General features: G+C 39.6%; 3 protein-coding genes across 7 annotated transcripts in view; 1 reads left to right on the plus strand and 2 right to left on the minus strand.

Annotated features, from left to right (window-relative positions):
- Nucleotides 1-588: 588 nt before the first annotated feature.
- rmnd1 (required for meiotic nuclear division 1 homolog) lies at nucleotides 589-5478 on the minus strand. 4 transcript variants are annotated; one of them, XM_078289496.1, is made up of 12 exons: nucleotides 5372-5478; nucleotides 4364-4836; nucleotides 4153-4258; nucleotides 3961-4036; nucleotides 3744-3783; nucleotides 3553-3653; nucleotides 3350-3468; nucleotides 3163-3227; nucleotides 2927-3003; nucleotides 2380-2500; nucleotides 1879-1995; nucleotides 589-1317 (listed from the first exon to the last, which is right to left on the minus strand). In XM_078289496.1, the coding sequence occupies exons 2-12, from the start codon at nucleotides 4808-4810 to the stop codon at nucleotides 1285-1287; spliced, it is 1302 nt and encodes a 433-aa protein (XP_078145622.1). In that variant the 5' UTR covers nucleotides 4811-4836; nucleotides 5372-5478; the 3' UTR covers nucleotides 589-1284. The 4 variants fall into 4 exon arrangements, with proteins under 4 accessions (XP_078145622.1, XP_078145623.1, XP_071752566.1 ...); XM_078289497.1 differs by lacking the exon at nucleotides 5372-5478 and adding an exon at nucleotides 5198-5229; XM_071896465.2 differs by having other exon boundaries at nucleotides 590-1317; nucleotides 3350-3456.
- A 662-nt stretch (nucleotides 5479-6140) lies between these two features.
- On the plus strand, nucleotides 6141-10427 carry ccdc170 (coiled-coil domain containing 170). Its single transcript, XM_078289630.1, has 8 exons — nucleotides 6141-6167; nucleotides 6444-6626; nucleotides 6861-7163; nucleotides 7659-7859; nucleotides 8095-8268; nucleotides 8639-8881; nucleotides 9296-9499; nucleotides 10137-10427. The coding sequence occupies exons 1-8, from the start codon at nucleotides 6141-6143 to the stop codon at nucleotides 10413-10415; spliced, it is 1614 nt and encodes a 537-aa protein (XP_078145756.1). The 3' UTR covers nucleotides 10416-10427.
- Nucleotides 10428-10669: 242 nt separating this feature from the next.
- The window catches only part of syne1b (spectrin repeat containing, nuclear envelope 1b), an 89494-nt gene continuing 86222 nt past the window's right edge, over nucleotides 10670-13941 (minus strand). For both annotated transcript variants that reach the window (XM_078289338.1, XM_078289337.1), the window contains 2 exons: nucleotides 13469-13527; nucleotides 10670-11825 (listed from right to left, as the gene is read on the minus strand). In XM_078289338.1, the coding sequence (XP_078145464.1) occupies nucleotides 11579-11825; nucleotides 13469-13527 (306 nt within the window). In that variant the 3' untranslated portion in view covers nucleotides 10670-11578. The remainder of the gene's footprint in view (nucleotides 11826-13468; nucleotides 13528-13941) is intronic.

The raw sequence follows: 13941 nt of genomic DNA on the forward strand, positions 1-13941 counted from the left end.
AGCATGGCACATCGCTGTTTTCTAAAATGTAATAATTACCAAATATTTTTAAATCGCATTACAGAGACATAATTACAATTTAATAGCTTTCATATATATACAGAATCATTAATATATTATCAACAGAGCCTTAAATATTTAAACAATCAGGCAGATTTACTTTACCCATTTTATTTCCCATCTGTTTGTGTATGACTTGGTGAGCCTATAGTGTCAGTGAAGTGTGTGGCATGGGTGAGAGAAATATTATGTTTATGTGCGGCTTTTGAGTTGGCTGCTTTTCCTCTTTTAAAATTTTGTATCACTTATGAAACTGACAGAAAATTACATTCCTGCTGATCTGAAATTATGTCAACTAATAACTAAATGCAAAACATAAAAGTTGTGTGTTTATATATTTCCAAGTGTTGATGAATTAAAATGTCATTGTAATTTTATTTGAATAAATAACTACCTGAAAGTTTTGAATACTGTCAAATAAATCTAATATGGTTCTGAGGTTACAGCAGAATTTGATCATTTTGATAGTCCTCAAGTTAATTTTAAAAAGTACAATTTATAAATATTAATTTAGATGGTACATTTCATGCAAATATTGAAACATTGATGGCTGGAAGGATTGCTGTAAAGTTCATTTATTTAAGCATACAGCAACAGTTATAACTCATAAATACTTTGCTTATTGCATCTTCTATAACAAAGCACTCACAACTTGGAGCTCTTGGCCTTTGAAATATGGATTTATGTTTTGATGAATTTGGATATATTCTCATTTCATGACTTGTATCTATTGCCGTTGTCTTCAACCCAACTAAGTCTTTTGAAAACCAGAATCTTGGCCTCTGAGGAAGACACTCAGCTCATAGACATTTGCACAGAATATAAAAAAATAACATTATCACAAGAAAGGAAATGCTTGAACACATAAATACAGCAAATGGAAAAACATGCCACTACAATTTCAGTCAACTGATCTGAATAGATCAAAAATTCCATTGACACACTTTTTCACAAAAGCAAAATAAACAGAAAATTTAATTATCAAATTCAAAATGCCCTTCATACCTTGACATTCAGCAAAACAGTAAAGAAATGGTCGAAAAAAAATGTATTGCATGTTGTGGAAAGGTATACACAAGATGAACAGTAAGAAGTTCATAAACATTTGGGTCCGTTTCATGATTTCTTATGCTTCCAGAAGACGTCACATGACTGAGTAGCTTTGTATAGTGCAGCACTCTCCCTTTACAGCTTCTAGTGCCCTTTTTTTAGTTGTGGAGATGTTTAGAAGATCATTCTTCCAAGTTCAAACATAACCTTCAATGAAAGCGAAACAACAAATGTTATGTTATTGCATAAAGACTGTATATATTTGTAAACAAAAAGGGACCACTGTAACCTAAAATTTGAGGCCTGTGGCGTCGAATTGGTTATTAAATTGGGATTGTGACCAGAAGGTCACCAGCTTGAATCCCAAAACATCAAGGGAAATATGGCCAGAGAAAGTTAATGAATAATGCTCTCCCCTCATTAAATAACTACTGTAGACCTGCGCTTGAGCAAGGCACTTTATGCCCAACTGCTGCAGTGGCGCTGCTCAGTGGCCAACAGTGGAAGACTGGTTGCCAAGTGTAGATCCCAGGCTTGCCTGTGTGTAACTATGAATGTGAAGCAGGGTGTTGGGGGTGTTAAAAAGAGCCTGTATGCTCCGCAAAACTTCTCTGAATGAATAAAGGTTAAAAATTGTAACTTAATTACTGTTGGAGCTGTTAAAAAAACACTTTTGCAAGTTCAAAAATTGCCTTCAGTGAAACCAAAATAGCAAAAGTCATATAGAAATATCAGACAAGGTGTGTCAAAGAGTGTGATCCTTCTTACCTCAATGGTGATAAGGATGACGATCATCCACTCTAACCTCAAGCTGTGCTTCTCACTCAGGTGGCTCCTCATGAGGTCTGTCAACTGTGTGCAATGTTCCAGCTTCTCATTCACAACCTAAAACACAGAAAAAGTTTCTAGGATCTTGAGCACTTACAAAGTCAAACTCAGAAACAAAGCAATTACCTCTATCACTGTCAAACAGAATGGGAAATAAACACAAGCCACCAGCCAAATGCTGGAAAATTCTGACTGTATCTTGTACATTTTTCTACTTTAGTAGCCACTCTGGCAGGTAACAAGGTAACAAGGTACAATCTGAGTGACAATGTCACTCAAAATATAACTACATCTACCAGCAGCAGAGCTTTAGTAATACTTCACATGATAAATAAAAATCTGGACAAATTCTCATGTCCATACTAATATGTCAAGTGAAAAGAGAATTTCCCACATTGCTACTCCACATTATTATTACTAGGGTATATTGGCTTTAATTACATTGACTCTGCGGTTGATGCTGAGGAACTGGCAGGTCTTGTCATAAAGCTTTTCCAGGTTTTCTCGGTCCCAGTAGAAATCAGGTGTGATGAGCAAGTCAGACCTCAGGTTTATACAGTGTCTGTTATATCAGAGTAGAAGATAAATACAAAGGCTTTGGTTAGTAAATCCTAACATGAAAAGCTCAGGTTTATACAGTCTATTTATAATTAGTTTTAGCTTTACTAGGTTGTCACACGTAGTCAGATAATAAAAAATGAGGTAGGCTAAAAAGCTTAGGCAATCAAAAAAAAGTATATGAAAGTCAATACATTTCTGTTATTTATAACTTGGCTGACAACCTGAATAGTCCTGATGTTGATTATAAAAAAAAACATCTGGTATTGCAAGCTGGTTTAAACAAATATTACAGATAATTATTTGCAAATACTATCTGATCCACAAACAAACTGACACAAAGGTTTTTGTTGTTGAAACCACTAACACAAAAATAGAAATGTTGCAAATCCTATGCTGTGAACTGATATTTTGAGCAAACTCAATTCACCTTAGAGCAAAGAGCTCTCCTATCTTCTGCATGACCTCTGCCGAAGACAACTTAACTCTTTTACCAGACTTCAGCGTCTGTGTGGGGGAAAAACTAAATTAGGACATTAGCGACAAAGGGAGCACTGAGGTTTCCAGAATAATAAATCCTATACGCATGACTTGGCCCACACACAAACATCCATTACAATCAATTATTCATAATTTCATGGTGGTTGCTTTTAGTGTCCACGGTACCTCTGGAATTGATTGAATTGACTCTACAAAGTCATCTAATGATACCTCCCATATCGCGAGCTTCACTGGAAAAGAAAGCAAACAAAAAGACCAAGAGGTTAGATTGGAGGAACAGGCTGAGTACAGTGCTACCACAAACAGTACTAGGTATACATTTGTAATGTATAGTTGAAGTGCAGCTATTCACCTGATAAACATAGTGCATTTGAAAATGCAAATTTCTCCAAAACGGCTTCATGTAGCTCTATCTTGTTGCTCAGAATGAAGTTGCCACGCTCAAGCTTTGAATTTCCCCTGCGGAAAAAACTTCAAATATTATAAAAAGGTACAGCAATTCTGGAAACACAAATGAACAAAAACAAAACAAAACAAATAGCAGAGAGAACATACTCTCCAACAGTGTAGTTGATCTCTTCATTTTCCCAGTGGACTAATGCGACTTCATAGGGCTGGATCTCATGATGCTCCAATATTCTCAGCACTTTCTTCATCTGTAAAGACAGTGAGGCAAAGAAGTATGTTCCAATAGAAAAGAAGGCAACAATTATAATGAAGGAAACATAAGACTAACTTTTTTTTACCGTTTTGTCCTCGACATTCCAGAAAACTACTGAGCCTTCCCTGAAATGTTAGATTAGGGAAAGTCAGTCCATGATGCAAACATGACCATAACACTATACATTTTGCTTTGCACATTGTGTCATCTTTTTGCAGAGAATTTAGTGTCTGACAATTTATGTACATTACAAAGCCTGCATCAAAGCCTTTCTAAAATGGACGTCCTTGACAAAGTTCTACCTGAAGAAGAACATTAGAGCATCGTCGTCTGGTTTTGCTGCCATGTCTGTCAATATCACCAGCGCATTCGAGGCATCTGAAATTAAAACATGATTGTCAAAGAATGTGTGTTCAATATTTAATTGTTTCATGTATACATATCACAGTTCCATCCCGAGAAAGTTGTAATCTATGAATAATTTTCAGTCATACCTCTAGGTAGATCTACTTCATGGAAGCCATGGCTGATCAAGTCATGGCAAAGCGTTGGCAAATGATATTGATCTGCTGTTGCAAAGGCAATACACTGCATCATATCCTACAGGGAAAGACAGGCTTGACTGAATCATTTGACAATCAACAAGCAATACATCAATAGATTGACAGATCAATCACTCATCTGACTGATGATTGGCTGAAGCACCTTGTCCTCATCCTGGGAAGGCTGGTTGGTTCTGGATGGTTGTTTTGTTCTCGGCCCTTTGGGAACCCTCTTTCCAGGAATTGTCACTGGTTTCAAACTTGATTTTAAAACTGATTTGACAAGGTTTGTTGAATACAGACGCTCCTGTCTACTCCTACATTTAGTCAGTACCCAAGGGTCAGCTAATAAGGTGCTGCTGACACTTTTTAACCCATGCGAAGCCGGTGGAACATGTTTTGTACAGCACTGCTGTTGATAATGAGTGTTTAAGTAACGGGTCCTTGGACAGATCCCTGAGGCAGACCAGGTTGAAAGAGTCCTAGGTTGGGATTCATACTTGTGTCGCTGGATAGGATGGGAGAGACTGGCCGAGGCAAACAGGCAGACTGGTCTCCTGTCCACTGGCCGCTGAACTCCCAGCCTGAACCACAAGGTCCGGAGAAGCATCTTCACATGGACTGCTCTTCAAACAACTAAAACACAGGAAACAGTTTTCACTTGACTGGCACAAATTGCATCATGAAATGTCAAGCCACAGCAATGGCGCTCTGCTAAAATGTAGCAGTCTTACAGGGTTATGCAAACCTACTAATTTCTGTTCGCAAATATAATCCTTAATCTGAGACATTTTAAATCTTTACTATATAGGCTATACACAACAGATAACTTGGCCAATTCACCACACTTAACATGTGGCCAGCAATATTAGTAAGATTGACCTTGACGAAACTGGAATATCATTGAATATAACATTACAAGATCAATAATTGGGCTCGCTGTGAATAGCCCTAAAGTACTTTAGTATTACTAAAGTAATAAATGAACAACACATACCTAGTGTGAATTTCTCAGCAGTACACAGTATCATCCATATCAAGCTAGCAGGGCTAGCAGTGGGTAACTTAACACTACGAGTTAGAAATCTGTAGTTAGCAGTTAGCTTAACGGTGAATGAAAACTAAGCAATTCAAAGCAAGTCAGCGTTGATATTATTACAAAATGACTCACCAAGTCAAGCTTTACAAAACACAATGTTTGCACTAACTGTCATGCATGTCATGGTAAAAACGTTACCGTAACATTTCTGACAACTTGACTTGCAAGGTAAACAGTCGTGTGGGTTGCTAATAAAGTTTTGTTTGAACAGCCATTTCCTGTTTGGTTTGACGTCATTCCGTAGTTTTACGCACCGGCTTCTTGCCTTTGACCCTATTCCCTTTATTTTTTTTCACATAATGCAAGACAAAAAAAAACATCGTATAAAGGAGGAAAAAGATCATTATTGTGCGGGAACGTTATTGTAGTTATTGTATTCTATATAGTTATTCTACAATAATTATTGTTCACGTCCTCAAAAAAATATCAAGTCGTCTTAGAAATCTTGCTTGGGCAACTCTTCTGTGCTAATAATACTTTTTAACAGTAGGAGTCATTTTTAATCAAATGATGGATATGTCATTTTAGAACAAAAGCCATCAGTTATGAATGAGTGAAAATGTCAGCGATGCTTGAAGTTTGGCTTACACGTGTTTCTTCTAGTATACTGTCCAGGTCCCGGTTTGAATCATATTTTATATACTTCATTCAAAGAGCTCAGTTTTTTTAACTGACTGGGTCTCCAGATGTCAGTCTCTGGAGTTTAGAATATTTATATTACAGCATATTACAGCACCCCCTCTGGTAAAACCCGGGCATATGTTTTGTGTTGCCTGGAGACTTCCTAAAACAGGAAATAGCCTAACTATCTACATACACTTACCTTAGACCAGCTGTTATTATGGAAGTTACAGAAAAACCTGATGAGGTATGCTAAGCAATAGAAATGTACTTTTCTATAGATATATATTGTTGGGCTAGAACTGAATTGCATCTGTCATAAAAATTTTTTGGCAATTTATGTAAAAGACTAGTTCTGTTACCATGAAAACAGACATTGCCTAAGTTTACAAGTGGCTCTTTGTAAAAGGTTAATAAATGTTTATTCATTAATAAGGGTTTTTCTTGATTAAGTGATTTATTAATGATTTATGCCAGTCTTGAGGCATAATATAACACTATGTTATTGACATGATCTCATTAGGTGGAGCAGTGTCATGAGCGGGACAGGCTGAAGATGAGAGTTGCTGTGTTGGAGGAGAGTGTGCGGTCCTCTGAGGTGGACTGCAGGACCAGCAGGGAGACGGTGATGAGGCTGGTGGCAGAGCTGGACCGAGAGAGGAGGAAGGCTGTCAGCAGCACAACAGCACTCGATTCACTCAAAGTGGTAGCTACTCACACAACTTTTAAGCTCTTGTAAGATAAGTGTACAGTAAAATTAGAGGCCTAAATTCAGTGTCGCTGAATAGGTTCTGTCCCTGTTTCTGGTGTGTTTTGACACCGGTTTCTTAGCTGAAACCATTTAAGAACCCCTCACCTAAGTAATGAAAAATGATCCAGGACATGGCATTTGACATATTTGACAAAGATGTGGTGTGACTCTGTGTGGTGTCTGTCTCAGGAGTTGGACGGCATGGTGTTGGGGAAGAGGAGCGCTGAGATGGAGAAGCAGAGCCTGACGGAGAGGCTTGAGGCCAGCAGGCGAGTCATAGAGGCAGCCAGGCGGGAATCACACTGTTTGGAGAAGCAGGTTGAGGAGCTTGATAGGAAGTTCCACTCTAGCCAAGGAGAGGCCCAGGCGGCTCGGGGGCAGCTACAGACCTTCCTGGGAGAGGTGGCGGTCCTGCTGCAGGGTGACTCTGAGGACGTCCTCCTGCCCACAGAGAGGGATATTCTGCAGAAACTGAATAAACTCTGCAACAAGGTGGGGGATGCAATAACGGTAGAACATAATCTATGGCGTTTTTAACAAGACTCACTAATTTATAGTATCTTGTTACATCAACACATGGCCATCTTGGTAGGAAAATAACAGGTGACTGTAATAAATTAATAGGTGATTATAATCAAATGACAGCAACAGCCAATGAGCTGTGTATAGGCCTATGTACCTACCAATATGATATATAAAGCATCATATTGGTAGGAAATGCATGTGGCATCATGGGAATACTATGAATTGGTAATGATGTAATTTTTTCAGTGAAAAGGCATTGCCTGGTATTGACAAATCACCATTTATTTATTTTATTTTTATCACCATGTTTCCACATTTCACTGTACGTTAATTGAGACCACAGGAGGGTTCATTATGGAGCATTACATCTTTCAATCCTAATCTCCCAGAGGCATTACTAAAATAAACACAAGCATTTTTGGAGGCTGCCTTTGTGATAGATTTCTGCATCTGGCCCTGCAGACCATGTCGGAGATGGAGGCGAGGCTGTCCCGTGTCTCCGAGGAGCTGAGCAGGCAGACGGAGCTGCACCACAGTGCGTTACAGAGGGCTCAGCTTGCGGAGCAGCAAGTCCAGGACCTGAGGGAGAGACTTCAGGGTCTGGAGGCTGAGCTGCTGACAGCAGACATGCATCGTGACGGGCTGCGTCACAACAAACAGAATGTGAGTACACTGGCAGGAGACCAAGGGTTACAGTCGCTGGTCAGGGCCATCACATTCAGATTTAAACCAGTAATAGATTGCTTTGGAATAGTAGAAAACCATACACAGGCTGTATAAATGTGTAATAGAGGTGTATAAACTAGGAAGTTATTAATTTAAATCCTTAGTCCACCAGGAATTCCTATGAAATATATTAAGTGATATGTTAAATGATTTTAAATCACCCCTCTAACAGTATGAACAGTTCCTGGAGCAGCTGTCAGAGATGATGAAGGTTGACAGTATTGCTGTGGACCTCGGCTTCGACATGAGGTTAAAACTCCTCCTGTCCCGAGCAGAACAACTGGTCAAACAAGAAGGAACATCTTTGGTGGAGACCAAAACTTTGACCTACAGTCTACAGCGAAAGGTACCATCAACAAACCTGATTAGTCATTATATTACTGATATTTTTATTTATTGTTATAGAAATTGTATTATCTCTGCATTATTCTGTTAATGCAATGACACTGACAATGACATCTTACACATTAAGTGGATTTAAAGATCCACTGTACTGAGTGTGATTTGATCATCTATTTATCCTCAAGCACTGCAGCAGTTGTTGAAAGCTATTCTTTCTCAAAAAGCACAGCAGAGCAGCGACTGTGTTGGCATGTTATAATTTACACTTTCTCATGGCTGAAGAGAGAACAAAATTTGAATTTCCCATACATTTCCATTGGGATTCAGGCCATGGACACACCTGGCTGTAATTGAAATGTTCCTGTTGCCAACAGCTGAAGCTGCAGAAGGACCGGCTAGAGAGCAAGGAGCTCCACACTGAGCTCCTGAGGAAGAAGGTGTCAGATCTGGAGGAGGAGAGGCGGAGCCGATCGGCGTTGTCCGTGGAACGAGACGACGCTCACCTGGAGGCCAGGAGGCTGCAGAAAAAGGTGGAACGTCTCCAAGGCGAGCTGAAGGCCACCAAGCTCTCCAACACTGAGCTCAAGGCCCAGCTCTCCCGCACCAATGAGCTCAAGGTAGAGGGGAGACGGGTTCGGACCCACCTTCCATCCAGAGGCAGAGTCATATAATCTTTCCACCTCATGATTTAAGGTGGATTTGTGTGTGTTTCTGTGTGTGGGTGGTTGGAAGGAGGGGGTAATCATTTCTTGAAAGATTGGGTTTTCACCTACCGCAAGTTTAATAATCATCCAGCCTATGAGAACGTAATGCTTTGTAACCATGTATCAGTTATATTGAGCAGGATGGTTCTGTTTTTAGTTTTGTTCAATCAAACATGCACATTCACAAAGTAGTGTCAAAGAGCAACAAGGTAATATCATTTCCTTGATAAATTCGTTGAATAACTTCCTGTTTTGCGCTGTGGGTAAATTTTCCGTTCACTGAATGCCAACAACTGCTTGGGTCTCTGCTGTGTCCAACACGCCAAGCTGAAAGTCATGGAGCAGAGTCAGACCGTGCAGCAGCAGAGTAAGAGGCTGGATGAGCTGGTGGAGGGGAAGGCCAAGGTGGAGAGGACGCTGAGCGCAGTGAGCTCAGACCTGCAGAGCCAGGAGAAGGCGGCCAGGGAAGACCAGCAGCAGCTCCACACCCTCAGACAGACTCTAGCCCAGCTGTCTGAGAGGGAGAGAGAGGTAAGGCATGGACGCATATGAAGGGTTTCCTTACACAACTCTAGATCCATTTGGAAGTAATGTTACTTGATGTTATTCAATGTTTAAAACAAGTAATGGGCTCAAGATGGCTGATAACTTTAGTAATATACACACGAGTTCTGCTTTCACTCAAGGAATCACTTTGTCAGAGTTGGTGCCACATTTTGAAAATGGAGGGCATCTCATTTTGGAATGAAACTCTAGAATTTGAAATGAAATTCTAGAATTTGGAATGAAACTCTAGAATTTGGAATTAAACTAGATTTTGAAATGAAACTCTAGAATTTGGAATGAAACTCTAGAATTTGAAATGAAACTCTAGAATTTGAAATGAAACTAGAATTTGGAATGAAACTCTAGAATTTTGAATTAAACTAGATTTTGAAATGAAACTCTAGAATTTGGAATGAAACTCTAGAATTTGAAATGAAACTCTAGAATTTGAAATGAAACTCTAGAATTTGGAATTAAACTCTAGATTTTGACTTCAAGTGGAGGAAGGATATGTCCCTTTTTTAATCTGCAACAAACTGGTCACTGGATTTAAATAATGAAGGGCATTAGAGGAAGAAGCAAAGTCAGACTCAAATGTTTTTTTTGTTTCTCCATGGTTCAGTTGGTCGACTTCCGGATGGTAGTTTCCCAAATGCTTGGTCTGGATGCCACAACCCTGGCTCTCCCAAATTATGAAATCATCAAGTTACTAGAGAGCCTGCTTCACACTCATCATCACCACCACCACCTTCATCATCACCTTAATCTGCCCTGGCAATGTCCGACCCACCAGAGGTCGCATCTCCCCCAAATCCACGACTTCCCTGACAGCTCCTCCTTCGATGCTTCTACCTCTAGGTCTGCTGGCCCTGAGGATGCTGTACCCCTCCACGAAACCTAGATTTATACTTTATACTTATACTGATTTATACTTTAAATGTCAAGGTATTAACTGTGTTCTAAAAGAGCATATATGAACATAGATTTGACCTTCCACAGTATGAAATGATTTATCAGAAGCGTTTCTTTCTACTTGTGTTTTCAAGCGGAGCTCAACATAATTATTATTCACCAATGATTCACTTGAGCAAACATAACAAATGTAAAAGTGTAAAAGAAGAAATAAAAAGACAATATCAAAATGAGGATTTGGCATTCATTGTTTTTGATAGTCGGATATACATACATTTTTCATATTTTTTTACCATTATATACACGTCATGTTAAATAATCCTGGACTGTTATATATTTGATACTGGACTGACAGAGCCATACAAAATATACAGTAGTTCTATACTTCATGATAATTATGAATCTTAAGTCATATTTGATATTGTTAAAAAAATAAAACAACAAAATGTGTACAGAACATGGTTGACTGATTTTAAAGGTTTGGAAACTCTTGAATTGTTCATAGTGACTGACTTTGATATTCAACACACAACTTGGCTTAAATGGATCTTACATGAGTCAATGTAATTCATGTTAAAAATTGACTGTTTACCACTGACACACTGAAGGATATAGGTAAATAAAAGCAAAGATTAGAACCGCATGCCAAAATACAAGTAAAAAAATAATTGCAATATAAGATATATTAAATGTTATTTTACAAATTTTCAGTTGTTACAAGCAAATTCACAGGCTATATTTTCAGCATTTAACTTCGGTGCTATCTATTGACAGTTCTCTTGAGAGAAATACACCATGTATACACCATGAAGTCGATCCTCAACAGTTCATTCATCCAGCTGATATCCACTGTGGTCAAAAACATTTTTTGGTTCTTACGTTTTGTTACACCAAAGATGCTTTTTAATTGACACAGCAATACACAGAATAGAATAGTGAGATCCTATGTGCTACACAATAAGATATTAACTGTAGATAGCAGCTGTAATTCTGCAGTACAAACGGGATGACCAAGATTAGTTTTTGCTACCAACACAATGGATCATTCAAAAGAGATCAATGTGACTCCAATTCAGGTCATACTGCTGCGAGAGAGACCAATACTGTAATAAAACCTCAGGCAGTCCTGCTCAGATGGCTCTCGCAGCCAGCCTACACTGGAGGCGGTCCGTTGGTGTAGCTGAGCATGGGGTAGAAGGAATGAGCAAAGTTGTTGGACTGAGCACAGTTGTAGTCCTCTGCAGACAGCGGCACCAGGAAGGCGACGCCCAGCAGCAGCAGCAGGAGGAGCTGGAGCGGCAGCGCGACCCACAGGACGCGCCACATAAACGATGACCTACGGACCGCTGATGTCTCCGAGTCAGAATGGGAGGAACCGGACCCAGCGTCTCTGGGAGACCTGCTCACACACACAGTCACACGACACAACACACACACAGGTTTAGTTATTCACACCTATAATTAAGGACATAAGAGTTCCTCACATCTGTTCTGTCATTTGAGTCACCAATCTCGCAATAGTAGCATCACATTAGAATGGCAGCCTGAGATGTGCCAGATCGTTTTTCTTTGTGGTTCACAGAGACAAACTCTGCAAAAAGGACTAATTAAATTAGTCTAATCCAATAAACAAACTTCACTTGAAATGCACGCTACTTCAATTCGTATTTTTCCATGTGCTTAGTGGTTTATGTGCTGTCTACCAGTTTTCAATCCAAATAAGATCTCAGTTCCAGCTACAGGGGAACTGTATGGCAGTGCTTGATGTAAGCACTATGGTGTATTTAACATCGACATTGCTGGGTACACACCTGAAAGCAATGGTGGGACAATGTTTGACATTGGTGATCTACACACTGACTTAGTGGGTGGAAAAACACAATTACAGAGACAGTCACGAGACAGTTTGTCAAGGCATACGTACAGTCCTACACCACAAAACAGATATGTATGTCAGCTTGCATTCCTTTGCAAAGAGTGTTAGGATAAAAGCCAAAGGCATGCTGCAAGTAGTTGAACATTTAAATATTATTAAACGGACTCTTTCAAGGTTTGTGTCCTGTTGAAAAATGCAAAGCATGCCAAGGCAAGAGCATAGCAATTAGAACAGATTTTTTAACAGGGTAGTTCAGCTTATCTTTTTTTTAAAATTATCATTTATATTCACCATCTGAATACACCATCACCCTCAGTAAAAACTGTCTGCTTTTAGCCTCAGAGGTTAAAAGGGAATTGTTACAATGAAGCTCACTTATACCTACCCACTCTGGAAACACAAATTGCTATATTTGTTTTTATTAAGAAAGCACAGAGGTGTGTGATCTCTAAACAGATTACACTAAAAATGACGCCAGATTCCAGGAATGCATGAATAAGAGTGATGTTTGCACTCAGGTTGTCCTATGCTGTTGCCAAAAGTGCCCCCCTACCACAAATGGAGACCTGAGAGGCAAGACTCACAGATGACAGATTGAAGGGGGGGGGATGGTGGATAGTCAGTGAGACAGTAGAAGAGGAAGAAGAAGAAGAAATGTCACACACGAGAGAGAGAGAGAGAGAAAGAGAAACTGCAGCCTTTGCATTGTTCATTGCAGACATTTACTGGCTTGGCAATTTGAGAGAAAGGGTGTGTGTGCTCAGTAACAGCAAGGGAGTGTTAGATATAGAGAGATATTTATGCTATACATAGGTATTGCCCTCTGGTTAGCGATATTAAGCAGCCAAGGACACTGGCAGAAAAGAGGCCTTGCACCATTCCTTCTGAAACTCTTTTATCAAGGATGTGTGGGCTGCCACTCACCTCATCCCCTAACCTACACATAGCGTCTAGACTTACAGAAGATGATGGAATTCATTGTCATGAGCCGCTAATCTGGTACCAGTGTTACGACTGAAATTGGAATCTCATGCTCTTTAAAACACAGTTGTCGTGTGAGTCGTGGGGTCATCCGGGGTTAGTAAACGTGACTAGGCCTCCAAGTGCATCATGGGCCGATGAGTTCCATTATCTTCTGGGTGCTCTAGAAACCAACAGAAAGGTACCTGTGGTGTGGACTGCTCACAGAGGGTCCAGGGTGTGACAGACTACATTTGCCCCGTTGCTGTTTGCAATGAACAGGGGGGTAAAAGAAAGAAAGTATGTTTCAGTCCAGGCAAATTAAGACAAAGCTACTGATGAAAGAAATCCCAAAATGGAAGAAGAGCAGCAACAAAATCATACGTGAAGGTGATAGATAGTAACCCATGATAATAAGGAATCTGGCTTTTCAAAGAGCACGACGACTTTGAACTGCTTGGGCTCGAGTGTAATGCTGTTATAGACAAACCGATTGCATATAGAAAGCTACGAATTATGCAGTGTGATGCATGAATTCCTTTGGTAACAAAGACATTTAGTAACATACACATAATACAAGCATTGATATGCTTATTTGGACTGATCTGTAGACAAATCATTGCTCACTTACATTGACATATTAAAATTTTGCCCTCTTGCAATTTAAGCTAATAAAACA

This window comes from Centroberyx gerrardi, chromosome 17 (genome assembly GCF_048128805.1).
Source record: "Centroberyx gerrardi isolate f3 chromosome 17, fCenGer3.hap1.cur.20231027, whole genome shotgun sequence".
NCBI classification, from domain to species: domain Eukaryota; kingdom Metazoa; phylum Chordata; class Actinopteri; order Beryciformes; family Berycidae; genus Centroberyx; species Centroberyx gerrardi.

Bases quoted from the DNA above. Each gene is read 5' to 3' on its own strand.
- rmnd1 (XM_078289496.1), bottom strand. From the start codon at position 4,810: ATGCTTCTCCGGACCTTGTGGTTCAGGCTGGGAGTTCAGCGGCCAGTG. The intron at 4,259-4,363 runs GTGCTTCAGCCA...CTTTCCCTGTAG, and splicing joins CTTCCCAGGATGAGGACAAG to GATATGATGCAGTGTATTGC. The intron at 3,004-3,162 runs GTACCGTGGACA...TCCCCCACACAG, and splicing joins CAATTCAATCAATTCCAGAG to ACGCTGAAGTCTGGTAAAAG.
- ccdc170 (XM_078289630.1), top strand. From the start codon at position 6,141: ATGGAAGTTACAGAAAAACCTGATGAG. The intron at 6,168-6,443 runs GTATGCTAAGCA...TGATCTCATTAG, and splicing joins TTACAGAAAAACCTGATGAG to GTGGAGCAGTGTCATGAGCG. The intron at 7,860-8,094 runs GTGAGTACACTG...CCCCTCTAACAG, and splicing joins TGCGTCACAACAAACAGAAT to TATGAACAGTTCCTGGAGCA.